At 42.5% G+C, this 16,106-nt stretch overlaps 2 protein-coding genes and 1 pseudogene across 9 annotated transcripts in view; 2 read left to right on the top strand and 1 right to left on the bottom strand.

Annotated features, from left to right (window-relative positions):
• Nucleotides 1-10,533, top strand: part of LOC133509560 (ADP-ribosylation factor-like protein 4A) — a 49,534-nt gene extending 39,001 nt beyond the window's left edge. For 5 of the 8 annotated variants that reach the window (XM_061837066.1, XM_061836822.1, XM_061836738.1 and 2 more), the window contains one exon: nucleotides 9,771-10,533. In XM_061837066.1, coding sequence (XP_061693050.1) covers nucleotides 9,771-10,322 — 552 coding nt within the window. In that variant the 3' untranslated portion in view covers nucleotides 10,323-10,533. Of the gene's footprint in view, nucleotides 1-8,842; nucleotides 8,957-9,452; nucleotides 9,571-9,658 lie in introns of those variants that run through there. The other 3 variants (XM_061837385.1, XM_061837471.1, XM_061837301.1) reach the window with 3 other exon arrangements.
• Nucleotides 7,065-7,183, top strand: LOC133504354 (5S ribosomal RNA; annotated as a pseudogene).
• The window catches only part of LOC133509966 (transcription factor 7-like 1-A), a 30,924-nt gene continuing 24,983 nt past the window's right edge, over nucleotides 10,166-16,106 (bottom strand). Inside the window, exons 5-6 of the mRNA XM_061837607.1 lie at nucleotides 15,017-15,046; nucleotides 10,166-10,292 (exon numbers count right to left, since the gene is read on the bottom strand). Of these exons, the coding sequence (XP_061693591.1) occupies nucleotides 15,042-15,046 (5 nt within the window). The 3' untranslated portion in view covers nucleotides 10,166-10,292; nucleotides 15,017-15,041. The remainder of the gene's footprint in view (nucleotides 10,293-15,016; nucleotides 15,047-16,106) is intronic.

Genomic DNA, 16,106 nt, shown 5'->3' with positions numbered 1-16,106 from the left:
ACTCGGACCTGGCGGATGTATTTACACCAGAGTGCTCCTTCATCTTGTGGTTCAGGGTGCGGAGGCCTTGAATGGCCCTTGTGCATGACCCATCAGGTGCTGTGATATTTGGAATAAACAACACTGGTCACCGAACATTGAGCAGTCACCACCCTTCTCGGCCAGGAGCATGTCAACCGCTATGCGGTGCTGGAACATCATGAGTGAGGTTGCAGCTGGTTGTTCCCTTATGGCAATAAAGCCTGCTTCTGTATAATTACCTAGTTTCTGTACATTGTAATGTATGCAGTTGATTCTGTCAACATTTTTATTCGGGGTTATCCATAACAAGATGGAATGCAGCCCTATGGGGGCACAAACCAGTGCAATCTGTAGGCCGGTCCCAAGCCCGGATAAATGCAGAGGGTTGCGTCAGGAAGGGCATCCGGCGTAAAAACTGTGCCAAACAAATATGAGCGTTCATCTAAAGAATCCCATACAGGATCGGTCGTGGCCCGGGTTAACAACGCCCGCCCCCGGCACTGCTAACCTGCAGGGCGTCGGTGGAAATTCAGCTACTGTGGGTCGAAGACAAAGAAGAGGAGGAAACCGGATCCAGCGTCAGAAGAAAAAGAGGAATGCACAGAGCCTACAACTGAGTGTAGGGACTTTGAATGTTGGGACTATGACAGGAAAAGCACAGGAGTTGGTTGACATGATGATTAGGAGAAAGGTTGATATTCTGTGCATCCAAGAGAGCAGGTGGAAAGGTAGTAAGGCTAGAAGTTTGGGAGCAGGGTTTAAATTATTCTACCACGGAGTAGATGGGAAGAGAAATGGAGTAGGGGTTATTTTAAAGGAAGAGCTGGCTAAGAATGTCTTGGAGGTGAAAAGAGTATCAGATCGAGTGATGAGACTAAAATTTGAAATTGAGGGTGTTATGTATAATGTGGTTAGCGGCTATGCACCACAGGTAGGATGTGACCTAGAGTTGAAAGAGAAATTCTGGAAGGAACTAGATGAAGTAGTTCTGAGCATCCCAGACAGCGAGAGAGTTGTGATTGGTGCAGATTGTAATGGACATATTGGTAAAGGAAACAGGGGCGATGAAGAAGTGATGGGTAAGTACGGCATCTATGAAAGGAACTTTGAAGGGCAGATGGTGGTGGACTTTGCAAAAAGGATGGAGATGGCTGTAGTGAACACTTATTTCCAGAAGAGGGCGGAACATATAGTGACCTACAAGAGCGGAGGTAGAACCACGCAGGTAGATTATATTTTGTGCAGACGATGTAATCTGAAGGAGGTTACTGACTGTAAAGTAGTGGTAGGGGAGAGTGTAGCTCGACAGCATAGGATGGTAGTATGTAGGATGATTCTGGTGGTGGGTAGGAAGATTAAGAAGACAAAGGTAGAGCAGAGGACCATGTGGTGGAAGCTGAGAAAGGAAGAATGTTGTGCGGCCTTCCGGAAAGAGGTGAGACAGGCTCTCGATGGACAACCGAAGCTCCCGGAAGACTGGACGACGACAGCCAAGGTGATCAGAGAGACAGGCAGGAGAGTACTTGGTGTGTCATCTGGTAGGAAAGGGGAGAAGGAGACTTGGTGGTGGAACCCCAAAATACAGGGAGTCATACAAGGAAAGAGATTAGCGAAGAAGAAGTGGGATACTGAGAGGACTGAGGAGAGGCGAAAGGAGTACATCGAGATGCGACGTAGGGCAAAGGTAGAGGTGGCAAAGGCTAAAAAAGAGGCATATGAAGAGATGTACACCAGGTTGGACACGAAAGAAGGAGAAAAGGATCTCTACAGGTTGGCCAGACAGAGGGATAGAGATGGGAAGGATGTGCAGAAGGTTAGGGTGATTAAGGATAGAGATGGAAATGTGTTGACTGGTGCCAGTAGTGTGCTAAATAGATGGAAAGAATACTTTGAGAAGTTGATGAATGAAGAAAATGAGAGAGAAGGAAGAGTTGAAGAGGCAAGAGTGAAGGACCAGGAAGTGGAAATGATTACTAAGGGGGAAGTCAGAAAGGCACTACAAAGGATGAAAAATGGAAAGGCAGTTGGTCCTGATGACATACCGGTAGAGGTATGGAAGAAATTTGGAGAGATGGCTGTGGAGTTTTTGACCAACTTATTCAACAGAATACTAGCGGGCGAAAAGATGCCTGACGAATGGAGGAAAAGTGTTCTAGTTCCCATTTTTAAGAACAAAGGGGATGTTCAGAGCTGTGGGAACTATAGAGGAATAAAGTTGATGAGCCACACAATGAAGTTATGGGAAAGAGTAGTGGAGGCTAGACTCAGGACAGAAGTAAGTATCTGCGAGCAACAGTATGGTTTCATGCCTAGAAAGAGTACCACAGATGCATTATTTGCCTTTAGGATGCTCGTGGAAAAGTACAGAGAAGGTCAGAAGGAGCTACATTGTGTCTTTGTGGATCTAGAGAAAGCCTATGACAGAGTACCAAGAGAGGAACTGTGGTACTGCATGCGTAAGTCTAATGTGGCAGAGAAGTATGTTAAAATAGTACAGGACATGTATGATGGCAGCAGAACAATGGTGAGGTGTGCCTTAGGTGTGACAGAGGAATTTAAGGTGGAGGTGGGACTGCATCAGGGATCAGCTCTGAGCCCCTTCCTCTTTGCAGTGGTAATGGATAGGCTGACAGATGAGGTTAGACTGGAATCCCCATGGACCATGATGTTCGCAGATGATATTGTCATATGCAGTGAAAGCAGGGAGCATGCAGAGGAACAATTGGAAAGATGGAGACATGCACTGGAAAGGAGAGGAATGAAGATTAGCCGAAGTAAAACAGAATATATGTGCGTGAATGAGAAAAGTAGAGGGGGAAGAGTGAGGCTACAGGGAGAAGAGATAGCGAGGGTGGACGACTTCAAATATTTGGGGTTAACAATCCAGAGCAATGGTGAGTGTGGTAAGGAAGTGAAGAAACGGGTCCAAGCAGGTTGGAACAGCTGGCGAAAGGTGTCTGGTGTGTTATGTGACAGAAGAGTGTCTGCTAGGATGAAGGGCAAAGTTTACAAAACAGTGGTGAGGCCCGGCCATGATGTACGGATTAGAGACGGTGGCACTGAAGAAACAACAGGAAGCAGAACTGGAGGTGGCAGAAATGAAGATGTTGAGGTTCTCGCTCGGAGTGACCAGGTTGGATAGGATTAGAAATGAGCTCATTAGAGGGACAGCCAAAGCTGGATGTTTTGGAGACAAGATTCGAGAGAGCAGACTTCGATGGTTTGGAGCGAGAGGAAGACCAAAGAGAAGGTTTATGGATGTGGTGAGGGAAGACATGAGGGCAGTTGGGGTTAGAGAGGAAGATGCAGGAGATAGGCTAAGATGGCAAAAGATGACACTCTGTGGCGACCCCTAACGGGACAAGCCGAAAGGAAAAGAAGAAGAAGTTATCCATAACAAGATGGATTCCCATCCTGCAGCAATCTCGTTAACCAACTTATACTCATCTGGTATGCCGTTGGGAGGCCATTTGCATCAATGTATGTCAGATCTCCATCTTTACAAGAGGACGCCTTCGGGAGAACCCAAGGGGAGGTCCAAAGATGGATGCGGCCAATTGTATATCCTCTGCTATTGATGGAAACACAGTCACAGATAAGAGCAGTGATACCAGTGCACACGTTCCTGCTGCATTTATCAGTGTGTCATACAACTTTTGACCAACACACCACCGCAACAAATCGCTGCATGGGAGCAGTGGGGCAATTTGCAGATGGTTATCATGACACCATGTTTTGTTGAGACTTCCCACCTTGAAATCTGTCCCTGTAAAGCTAACACAGGAGAAATTAGCCAATGCAACATTAGTAGAAAATATCAGTTTATCATTTACTTAGTTGTTGGATAAACACTTTTCCATTTCAGACAAGTGCTGTTAAGAGTTGTTTTAGTCATTACCTCCAGGGTACATTGTGTTGGGATTTCTGTTGGAATTACACGCATTAGTGGCCCAGGGCCCATGCATGTGATGTAACTATAGTTTACCTTGTTAGCTGCATTCTACATTAATAACAACCAGTTTTGTTTCCTATTTGTAAAAATGATACTCATAATAATGAAAATATGTTCCTCAGGCTTTTTCGGTTAAAATACTCCCTCCATAGTATACATACTCTTTTGTATGGCATTTGGATTTAAGGTAGCATTAAATTGACAAATGGTGAGAAGAAAGTGGGGGTTTCCTTTAGCATAAGCCCAAAGATGGAATCCCCAGCAATTAGACTCTGCCAAGGAATTGAAAAAGTGCTGAACTGATTCACTGGGAGGCACACATGGAGTCCTCCTCTCATGCCTCATGCCTCCCGCATAGTTGTTGACCAAAGTTATTTGAAATGAGGTTGCGCCTCTTTATCTTATGTGTGGTAGGCATAGTTGACTGAGTATAATTATTGATTCTGTTATGTATTTTTGTCAGCTTTACAGGTGTCCAAAAGTAGCATATGAACAAAAATATCATTATGGCTGTCAATGTTGCAGCCCAACATACTATCATATTATTTAGCCATTTTGAAGTCATGTCGACCAAGTGGGCTTCCTTCCGTCATCAAGTGTTTTGCTGATAGGCCCATGACACTCTCGAGAGGGTTCAGCAGTGAGTCCCAGCGTCCCAGGTTCACCCCCTAGGTGCCATCAATTCTCCTGAAGGCCCAATTGGGCTCTTTCCTCTTTATCCCCAGCCACTGGCTGGCCTTTTCCACCACCTTGGAAAGATCTCTGACTGCCTGCCAATCGGCCTTCCCTCGGACTCCTATCTCTCTGAGTAGCCTGGATGTTGAGGATGCTATAAACCCTCTGCAGCCTACTTCCACCGGGTGTACCTCTGCTCTCCAGCCTTGCTGTTGCACTTCGGCCTCAAGTCCTGCATACCTCAGCCGCTTCTGCTTATACGCCTCCTCGACTGCCCCCTCCCAGTGCACTGTGAGCTTGATGATGTAGACGAGCGTGAGAGAAGTCTTGGTGTGGCCGGTTTGACTCTCCCCCTCCCGATCAAACAGCCTTGGTTGCCAGTTGGCTGACAAGGGTTGAAGGGCGTTCACCCTCATCCGCTGGTTCTCCAGAACACCAACGAGACACTTAAGCACTTAGTTGTGCCACCAGGCATATCGGCCTTGAGTAAGGCTGGTCTTGCAACGAACCAGGATGTGCTTCAGTGTTGCAGGACTTTGGCAGAACAGGCACTCGGGATCTTTGGCATACCACTGGTTTAGGTTCGTGGGAAAAGGCAAGACATCATATCCAGCTCTTATGGTAAACCTTGCCTGAAAGCCTCCATCTCCCAAAGCTCTTTCCAGGTGATCTTCCTTGCCTCCACTCGTTCCCAGGCCAACCACTGCCCTTGCTTGGCCTGCGACACAGCTTGGGCGCACCTTTGTGGTGCTTCTTCTCAACGTACCTCCTGGACCACCAGCTTGCGCCGCTCACCCTTGCCCAAGGCCACTCCTCCCCTCCTGCACTCTGCCAACGATGTCTGAGTGCTGCCTTTGCCTGTTCAGCTGCAGTCACTGTGTCCACTCTGGGCTTCCAGCGGGTTCCCTCAAATCCAGTAGCATCATTTCCAGTCTTACTTTGGTGCACTTGTACTCCTCTTCCAGGCTGGAAATGGGCAGGTGTCACATCCCTTTACCATACAGTCCAATGCTGCTGAGACACCTGGGAAGGCCAAGCCACTTCCTCACAAACAAGCTGATCAATCTCTCTAGCTTTTCTACCTTCAAGAGTGGGATCTCATAGAGGGTGAGTGGCCAAAGGAGTCGAGGAAGTCAACCGTACTGCAAGCACCAGAGCTTCAACTTCCCAGGAAGCAGGGTTCTGTCAATTCTTTCCAGTCCACTGGCCACCTCCTTTCTGAGCTGCTCTACTTGCTCTTTGTCCTTAAGAGAGGCATCGTACCACCGGCCTAAGCTCTTCACAGGCTTCTCGGAGACCGTTGGAATTGGTTCCTCACCAATGTGAAAGTGATGGTTTGATAGTTTTCCCTTGACAATGGAGACGCTTCTGGATTTACAAGGCTTGATCTTCATGTGAGCCAGCTTGATGTTTTCCTGGAGCTTTTTTAACAACCGTGCAGTGCAGGCCTTAGTTGTGGTAAGTGTGGTGAGGTCATCCACGTAGGCTCTGACTGGAGGTAGCCTCACCCCAGGTCTTATTCGCTGCCCACCAACCAACCAGCGAGAGTTTTGGAGGATGACCTCCATGGCCAGGGTGCATAGCAGCGGGGACATGGTACACCCAGCCATGATTCTCACTTCCAGGTGCTGCCATGCAGTGGTGTACCCTGCTGTTGTAATACAGAGCTGCATATCCTTAAAGTAGCCTCTAACCAAGGTTGTAAGCACTGCTGGGACATTGAAATAGTCAAGCGCTGCCCACAGAATATTATGAAGGACTGAGCCAAGGGCGCTTGCTAGGTCGAGGAGCACCATATGAAGATCTCTTCCCTCTTTTTTTGGCGACTTGGATCTGATGCCAGATGATGCGAGTTTGTTCTATGCATCCGGAGAAGCCTGGTATTCCTGGTTTCTGGATTGACGTGCCAATCAGGTTGTTACCTTGATGGTATTCTGCTAGCCTATGAGCAAGCACGCTGAAATTTTTTTTTTTCCCTTTGACATTTAGGAGGCTGATCTGTCGGAACTGCCAATCTCTGAAAAGTCCTTCTCCTTTGGGATAAGAATCCCTCCAGCTCTATGCCAGGCAGTTGGTTTCTTTCTCTTCTGCCATACGACCCTCATCAGCCTCCAGAGGAACCGCAGGACATCTTGTGTGTTCTTGTAGAGCCTGTATGGAACTCCATTGGGACCAGGAGCTGATGCACCCATTGCTCTATGCAGAATAACAGTATGACTGGCCACAAAGATTGTTTTGTCCAATCCAAAAATATTTCTATGTGGGCTGTGTCTGCCATTTGGCAAGTTTGTGTGTGAAATCTAAAGTGTAATTTCTTCTATTTAAAGGAGGAGACCTTTTGGTCTTTTTTTCCAACACAGTCATAAAAGTATTCATGAATTTAAAGAAATTAAAGAATTTACTCAGTAGGAGGAGGGCTTTTGGCCACACTACCCTGAGAACGCCCAATCTCGTCAGATATTGGAAGCTAAGCGGGTTTGGCCCTCGTTAGTACTTGGATGGGAGACTGCCTGGGAATACCAGGTGCTGTAAACTTCTCTCTCCGGCTCAATGCAGAGGGGTTGCGTCAGGAAGGGCATCCGGCGTAAAACTGTGCCAAACAAATATGTGTTCATCTAAAATGACATGCTGTGGGGACCCCTAATGGGACAAACCAAAAGGAAAAGAAGAAGACTCAGGAGGAGGAAGAAAGCATACTCGGTCGAGCATTGCCCTACAAAGTGGCTGTCTTTGGGGAAAGTGATAAAGAGAACTTTAAGTCAATACAATGCACTCAAAAGTTATTTCACAAGCCATGCAGATGTCGAAAAAGCCTGGCAAAGTCTTCACAACAGTCTTCTTGATTAAATAACTGTGCTGGACTTCATTATACTACATCCAGATGCATTTAATTTTTGAGGATGAGAAGTGCATGGTAAGATACCTAGAGTGTACTACCAAAAATGAACAGGATTTTGAAACTAGTGGGAAGTTTGTACAAATAAAACATAGTTGCAGCTAAGGACAAGTTATGGGAGACAATATGACAATAAAAAACTTGCTGTGGGAATGGCTGCATGAGGCATTTTAACTGAAGAGAGGTGAGAAATTTTTCAAATCAGTATGAGATTTCTATCAAGCAGTAGCGTCAAAAATGGTGACCAAGTTTCCTTTTCAAGATCCTGGACTGGGGGATTTTGTAGGTCTAGAGCAAATTAAGTAGCTGGATTACAAACATGTTCTAAATCTAACACATAAATTTAAGGTTGAAATTGAGAATGAGAAACAGAAGAATGGGATGACGACAAATTCGTGTTGATGGAAACAATTTCAAAAGACTAATATACAAGTTCTGGGCAGGCATTTTTAAAATGAAAACTGCTTCTGGCACAACGAGGTTTCTTTTGTTAGAAAAACGCTTCACTCTTATGCTATGCTTACCACACAGCAATGCTGAACCTGAATGAGCATTTTAACATCTAAGAAAGAGACAAACTATATGCAAGTGAAAATGAACTGTAATAAGGTATGTTATGAGGTCAAGACAACCAGAGATGATAGACATGGCAAAATCAGCCACTGCAAATTATACAGTATAAAATAAAATGTACAAACAGCATAAGTAAATATGTTTTGCTAGCAAACTGTTCTCCAGGTGATATTATTTCATTACATTATCAAAGTATTAAGGTCATGACAAAGAAACCAAACGAATTTTTTTTTTTTTTTAATTGCGTTGTGTAGTGAAATTGGTCACAGTTTTGTAAGTGCAAAATGTGAATTTTATAAGATTGCACAGGTTTTTGGGGTTGACAGGTATGCCTTATGCGTGTCATATTCTGGATTCCGGCGCTGGTTAACGTTTCATTCCACCAGCTACATCATCAACTTTAAGCGGTTGAAAAAAAAAAAAAAAATCTGTTTGGATACAAAAATTCTGATGGTTCCCAATAATGTCCACAGGAGGTCAGCACTAGTATGTGAAAAGCCCACCGATTTAGCTCACATTAAACAGACTTATTTCCACTTTATTACCGAATATTGTTAGTATTTATACCTGAAAAATAAAATTCGTTAAGATCTTTTATAATTATTATATTGTGTGGTAACCAAACAGAATTAAACCATGAACTTGTACCGGTGATTGCTGGAAAGTCAGCTTACTTTGAAAGTCAATACCGGAAACCACAATGTTTTATTACGCTTCCGGAGAAACTCGGATGCTGGTTTTCTGCAGAGAACAGAACGTCGTTAAGCAGAGAGCGACTTGTATGCGTGACTCCTGAGCATCAGCTGCAATTTAAAAATGGCCTAAAAATTCCCGTCAAGGTAAATTTTTGTCCTGCTTATACAATTTTGTCAACGTTTTGTTTTACTTGCCATCAGAGGAACGTTATTTCACATGTGAGAATGGCAGTTAATAGATACAGCAACGTTTATTAGGCGTTTGTAGTCTGATTGAGCTTTTGACGGTTTGATTAGATAACTTTTACTACCAACCAGCTCGGTGTTGAAATAAGAATGCTCAAATCTTCCATCGATGGAGCTCTTAGGACCTTCAAGCACATTTTAAATCCTTTAGATTATTAATATTATGCAGTACTGTATGTACAGTACTGACTGCTTGGTTGGAATCTTAACAAGTTGTACATTTTATTGGATGTCTTGTGTTGCTGAGCAACATGTTATTTGAAAGTTAGTGCTCTATTTTACAAGACATTCTCTTATCTGTCAAGACTGTAGACCTTGGATTTGGGGTGGAATCTAAAGCTTTATCTTCACTGATTCACACTCTTGATATTACTGTATTAAATCTCCCTTTGAGTACTGTGGGACTACAGGTCCAAATGTGCCGTCATCTCCCCTGCTGTTGTATTTCCCATTCATCTCCTTGCTGGGATAATATGAGGATCTGAGGTCCACAAGGAAAGGCAGATACACCTGTTGAGTGTTTTGTCTTTTTGTATATCACCACAGTGCTAGGTGTTTGTATGCTTTGACTCATTATGCATGTCATCTTGACCCACGCAGACTCCTGTTGCTGCAAAATAAAAACAGCTTGCTGAATATTAATTGACCTGCTGCTCCAGATACAAAGATGGGGAATGGATTATCAGAATTCACATGCCTCCTGTCCTTCCAGGCTCTTCACATTGTCATTCTCGGATTGGATTGTGCTGGCAAGACCACAATGCTGTATCGTCTAAGATTCAATGAATTTGTGAACACCGTCCCGACAAAGGGTTTCAACACTGAGAAGATTAAGGTATCACTTGGAGAAAGCCGGAGGATGGCTTACTTCCATTTTTGGGATGTAGGGGGTCAAGAGAAGCTGCGCCCTCTCTGGCGTTCTTACACCCGCTGTGCCGACGGTATTGTGTTTGTTGTGGACTCTGTGGACGCTGAGCGCATCGAGGAGGCTAAGACAGAACTGCACAAGATCACCAAGCTGGCAGAAAACCAAGGTGTTCCCGTGTTGGTGATGGCCAATAAACAGGACTTGAGGAACTCTCTAAGCATGACTGAGATGGAGAACATGTTGGCTCTCAGGGAACTTAGCGTGGCCACACCCTGGCACCTGCAGCCAGCTTGTGCTATCATCGGAGAGGGCCTGCTGGAAGGCCTGGGAAAACTGCAGGCAATGATCACCAAGAGACGGAAGATGCTGCGACAACAGAAGAAAAAGAGGAGATGATGCACACATAGTTGGAAGTGTAAATTGTGGCATGTATCAGAAATCTAATAAGCTGCAAACCCAAACAATTCCTTTCCCCTCATTCAGAGGTCTGATCTCATAGTGGAATGTTTGTTCAGTTCAGCCCGTGTTAGGTTCCAATAAAGGACATGCTGATCAATTTTGCCCTGAACAGTTTGGATGCAACCAGTCCTGTGTGTGTGTGTGTGTGTGTGTGGTGTGTGTGTGTGTGTGTGTGTGGTGTGTGTGGTGTGTGTGTGTGTGTGTGTGTGTGTCTATATAGAGATACTCCATCTGATAGAAGTAGAGTATTGCAATGGACTTTTTTACAACTTAAAATGTTAATGGTGGCAAGTGCACTGGCAATCTCATGGTTCCAAAACAATCAGTTTTTATATTCTGACTATACCAAATCTTATTTGGGGAATATAGACAAGGACAAAAACACTTGTAAAGTCAGTCAGTCAAATGTATATTTTGTTATTATACAGGAAGTGATCTTCCTCTTGTTGCACAAAAATCGTGTTATTGATGTTTACATGATTAATACAAGCATACTGGATGCACGGTGACAGAATTAGAATCTCAAAGTATTATGACCGCTGTTGTACTGATAGGCACGATCTTAAACTGTGTCCTTTCACACAAAACACATCAACCATGTTGCGCTTCTGGTGAGTCCCGGAGTATAGCTATTACTCACCTACTACTATAAACAAACAAATATATGTATGATTCTATTGTTTGCCAACCAATGGTATGATTAAGATTGACATCTTGCACAGTTAAATCGTTACTTTACTTGCTCGTTAGCCTGATAACCCATTAGCATTCTACATAATATTTTTAGATGCCATATTAACTTTCCTCCTAAGTTGTAATAGTATTTTTCTGCTGTTTCAAATTTAACTGTGGTATTAATGTACTGATAACAAGAGTGACGTTTACATCTCACAATTCACATTAACTTATTACTTTGCTGGGTCTGTAGCATACTAAACTTTAGCACTCTTGCCAACATTTCTACCTGCAATAACTTGTTAACTAGCATTTTTTTTTAACTTAATTCAGTAGCAGAACTTTAAAATTCATTCTATAGCTGATTGGAAGCCAATGTAAGGACTATAGAATTGGAGCTATATGCTCTGACCTCTTTATTCTGGTCAGAACCCAATCCGCAGCATTCTGAATGAGCTGCACCTGTTTAATTAGTTTTATCAGTATTAACTAGGTTTCCATCCATCCATTCTCAAAGCCACTTTTCCTCACAAGTGTTGCGGCAGTGGTGGAGCCTATCCCAGCTATCTTCAGGTCATAGGCAGAAGGGCTAACCCTCTTGTTGTCAGTCAATTGCAGTATCAAAGTAGCTTTTTTCTCTTAATTTTTGATTGGCTTTTTCATACTTTCAATTTCAACAATGCAGCATAAATGCCTTTTTAATGTAAGATCACTTTAAGAACTACACTTAACTGTAAACTCTACCTGACATTCTTAGCTGTTACAACTTAACTTTTTCTACAGGCTTTTCCATTTTGACAGATAAAAGAATGTAACGTGATTATCTTAAATGCAAATTTTAAGAAATGGACTTAAGATCTTGCACTTAACTTATTTTGTTGACTCCTTAGCATGCTAACATTTCTACCTGCCACAACCTGCTAACTTTTTATTTTTTTTACTCTTCACTTGTAATGGGCTTTTCCATTGTTTTGTATTAAACAATATGGCATGTCTTTATTTTCAACAAATGCTCATTTTAAGAATGACATTTACACTCGCAGATAACATCAATTGACCCCTCCGTACAGGGCACTTAACCACGCCTCCTGAAGTGACGTCACGCCACGTGCGCTCACGTAAGACAAACAGTAAAAATGGCAAATACAATACAATACATTCTGAACTGAGACAGACTCTATGCTTCTGATTTCATTCAAATCAACGATATATTATAGATTCTAAATACAAGACATTCTTAACTGAGAGAGACGCCATGCTTCTGATTTCATTCAATCATTCACACGTAGCAATGTTATGCTAGCGGAGAACGTCTCATTCATTTATACGAGACGTGTATTAAAAATCAAATTTAGGGCATATCTTCGTGCAAACACAGTCTGGTTAAGCTTCGGCTGTGAGCCAGCAAGAAAGCGACACGTTTGTGCAGTCCGATCATCGCTAAGTATCGCTCAACAAAGAATAAGTGTGTCAATCGTTCACACGTAGCAGTGTTATGCTAGCGGAGAACGTCTCATTCATTTATACGAGACGTGTATTAAAAATCAAATTTAGGGCATATCTTCGTGCAAACACCGTCTGGTTAAGCTTCTGGCCGCGAGCCAGCAAGAAATCAATACGTTTGTGCAGTCCGATCATTGCTAAATATCGCTCAACAAAGAATAAGTGTGTCAATCGTTCACACGTAGCAGTGTTATGCTAGCGGAGAACGTCTCATTCATTTATACGAGACGTGTATTAAAAATCAAATTTAGGGCATATCTTCGTGCAAACACCGTCTGGTTAAGCTTCTGGCCGCGAACCAGCAAGAAATCAATACGTTTGTGCAGTCCGATCATCGCTAAATATCGCTTAACAAAGAATAAGTGTGTCAATCGTTCACACGCAGCAGTGTTAAGCTAGCGAAGAACTTCAAATTCATTTATACGAGACCTGTATTGAAAATCAAATATAGGGCATACCTTCGTGCAAACATATGTGTTCCGGTTGATATTAGATGGATTTAGTTGATGATGCGGTCTTCCACAAAGTTTGATCCATCGAAGGCATTTTTCGTACTGGGTCTTCGGTTTTGGGTACGAATCGAACTCCACCAACCAGCCTTTCAGTATACCTCTCGTCCGTGACTACACCTCTTAACCATATTTTTTGTTAAATAACCCAAATACGCGATAAAACGCAAACTAAACCTATAATGGACCATTCAATGTTGTCAGAGAAAATGGCGGGAGCAAAAACGGGCTTTGGTCTATGCAGATCTCTGGCCTCTGATTGGTCAGTGACGTGGATTGCGCAATATCCGCGGAGGGGTCAATTGAGTGGGCCACATTTATTCTGCTAATTGTTAACATTGCTAAACTATTTTAAACAATGTTACCACATGTTTAGTGACTCGTGAATGGTCCTAAGATTGTAGTCAATGCATTATTGGTCAATAATTATCCCAAATTCTGACTCATGATCATTGACTCTTAAGTTGGAAAAGTAGTTTTAACTGAAGTTAAAACATTTATTTAGTTATTAGTTATTTTTCTGAGAATAAGTTACTATTCCACATTTCTTTGAGGATTCTAGAGTCATGCTCCAATTTATGACGCCATAATTGTTAAAACTGTGACATGACTTGCCATCTTAAATGTGATCAAGTGTCTTTCCAGTGTGATAATTATTGACTGGCAGACAATGTGTGTGTATCGCTAGCAAAGAGGCCCCTGTGGATGTGTTTTGTGTACTGTATTGGATTGACAAATTGTGTTGACTCTGCAGGAACATCCCAAGGGTGGCCCATCGAGCAGCCATCCTCAGAAAGAGGCTATTAAATTCCAGGTGTCACCTTTATAAAAACGTCTTCCATGCTCATGATAACAGCCCGTGTCTCTTTGCACTTTAAGTGGTCCTATTTGTGACGTTGTAAAGGACTAAAACTTAATCCTAATTAAATCAACATTATTGTTTTGAAAGAGCCATGTGATAATATTTGTTTATTTCATATTGTTTGAAATAAAGCAGACAAAATGGCAGCTCTCTTATTTATTATGGTGGGTAGTTTCTTATCAGTTCAAAGCGTTCGCTGAATTGTAGGTTTCTGTTTTACACTCAAGCATGTTTAAATGACAAATGGTAACAATTAGAATTTACTTTCTCAATGATTGTTTGTATGGACCTTGCGATCGGTGACATGGGCTGTTTCTCACAACAGGCCTAAATAACGCTCACCCAATAAGGGGATGGAAAATAGATGAATGGGATTCAGGCAACAATATTTAAACCAAATTGGCTAGTAATGCATATTATGTTAAAGGTTCAAGAAGTATGCCCATGTTACGGCTCTGTGCTTTATCTGTACCAACCAGTCAAAGTTAAATTTTTCAGGATAGACAATTTTTGTGCACAATATATGCGGACAAAAGTCATATTTGATCAGCGCTAATGTTTATTCACACAGTGGCGATTCGCAACAAAAGTTCTCTCAAGGCGCTACCCCTTTCCTTACACATTAAAGAAGACTAGCTAAACATGAGCGAGCATGAGTGTTTACTGTAGTTTTTTCTTTGTCGTGTGTAATTTGTTTGGATGTCTTTTGTTTTCAAAATCTTTCTCATTCTCAATCTGCTAAAACCTCTTTCTCAAGACAGCTGCAGTGAAGTGTTTTTGAAACTATGGTAGTCATTTTAGACATACCTGTTTTATTACAAGTAAAAATTAGAAACGGATTCTGGTTGAATTCTGAATTTTACAACCTCAGGGATGTTTGACTTAAGATTTTCCACTTTGCATTTAGTCATTTAAGAAGTAAAATTGCCAGCACATTCCGCCTGACAATTTCATCTGAATTTTAACTAGAATTTGTATGTGCTTATTGTTGCTAGACTACTCTTTTACAATGTTATCAATATCTGCCCAAAGCTTTTGTAACATATACAAAATAAACAAGCATAGAAAGGTTTGTGGCACACCAGGTTAAACTTCTTCCTCTTCTCTTCAACCTGCACAGAAAAGTACACATTGAAAGGTTTCATAGGTCACATGCTCCCAAACACTCTGCCATTCTCCCTTCCAGGAAGAACATGGGCCCTTCAAGTTAACACAGTTCTATAAAAAAGTCTACACACCCTCAGTCACTCACATTTGAAAAATGTACGGGTGTGGTCAGTCATACCCGCAGATATAAAGTTACGGGTGAAGTCCACTAGTCATGCCCACAGATATAAAGTTGCGGGTGTGATTAGGGATGGAATCTCAAGACCTTAAAATAACTTAGTTGTTATACCAGAGTATGTAGTTGTTACCTAATACCATAATCATAATTTGACACTGCACAGACTGAGACAGACATTTTTAAAAACGTCAACAGACATTCAATTTCTAAACCAAATGCACATATAATCAAATCATTTTATTTCATCATGATGTATTGTTATAATCTCGCATGATTTACGGCGCTATCTATTGTCAATCCATTGATGAAAGCTAGTTGTAGATTATCTAAATCTTTCTAAAGCATGTAAAGGGGAAAAGTTTTCAACTTCAAGATAATTCGGTACAACGGGGGAAAATGACCGTTCGCACTTAAATACAGTATATGGACAGACTAGACTAACATTAGAACTGAGATCAGGTCAAAGTAAATCACAATCTCATACTTATTATATTTGGATACTGAAGCATTATCTGTGTTATATCCCAGAAATGTTTTCAATGTAACTCAAGGGTGCCCAGATTTTTTTTCCCCCAAGATCTACATTTCTAGAAGCCAGCCTCTCGCGATCAACTGGCCATGCACACGGGCACCGCCGTGACACCTGTAAATAGGAGGCCGACTTGCGATAACGCTCCTTTGTGTGTGTGTGTGTGTGTGTGTGTGTGTGTGTTCAACATATCGACCACACCTGAATCAAGCAACGAGGTGGATGATAGGCTGTCTTTTTTTTGGGGGGGGGGCACGCCATCACACCATCGATCAACCAAAACTGCCTCACGATCGACGCATTGAGCACCCCTGGTGTAGCTGAATTTCCTATGACATGGCTCATGGTGTTCATGACT

This window comes from Syngnathoides biaculeatus, chromosome 1 (genome assembly GCF_019802595.1).
Source record: "Syngnathoides biaculeatus isolate LvHL_M chromosome 1, ASM1980259v1, whole genome shotgun sequence".
NCBI lineage: Eukaryota > Metazoa > Chordata > Actinopteri > Syngnathiformes > Syngnathidae > Syngnathoides > Syngnathoides biaculeatus.
Note: the sequence above shows the minus strand (reverse complement) of the source record. Positions and strands in the feature narration are given on the sequence as shown.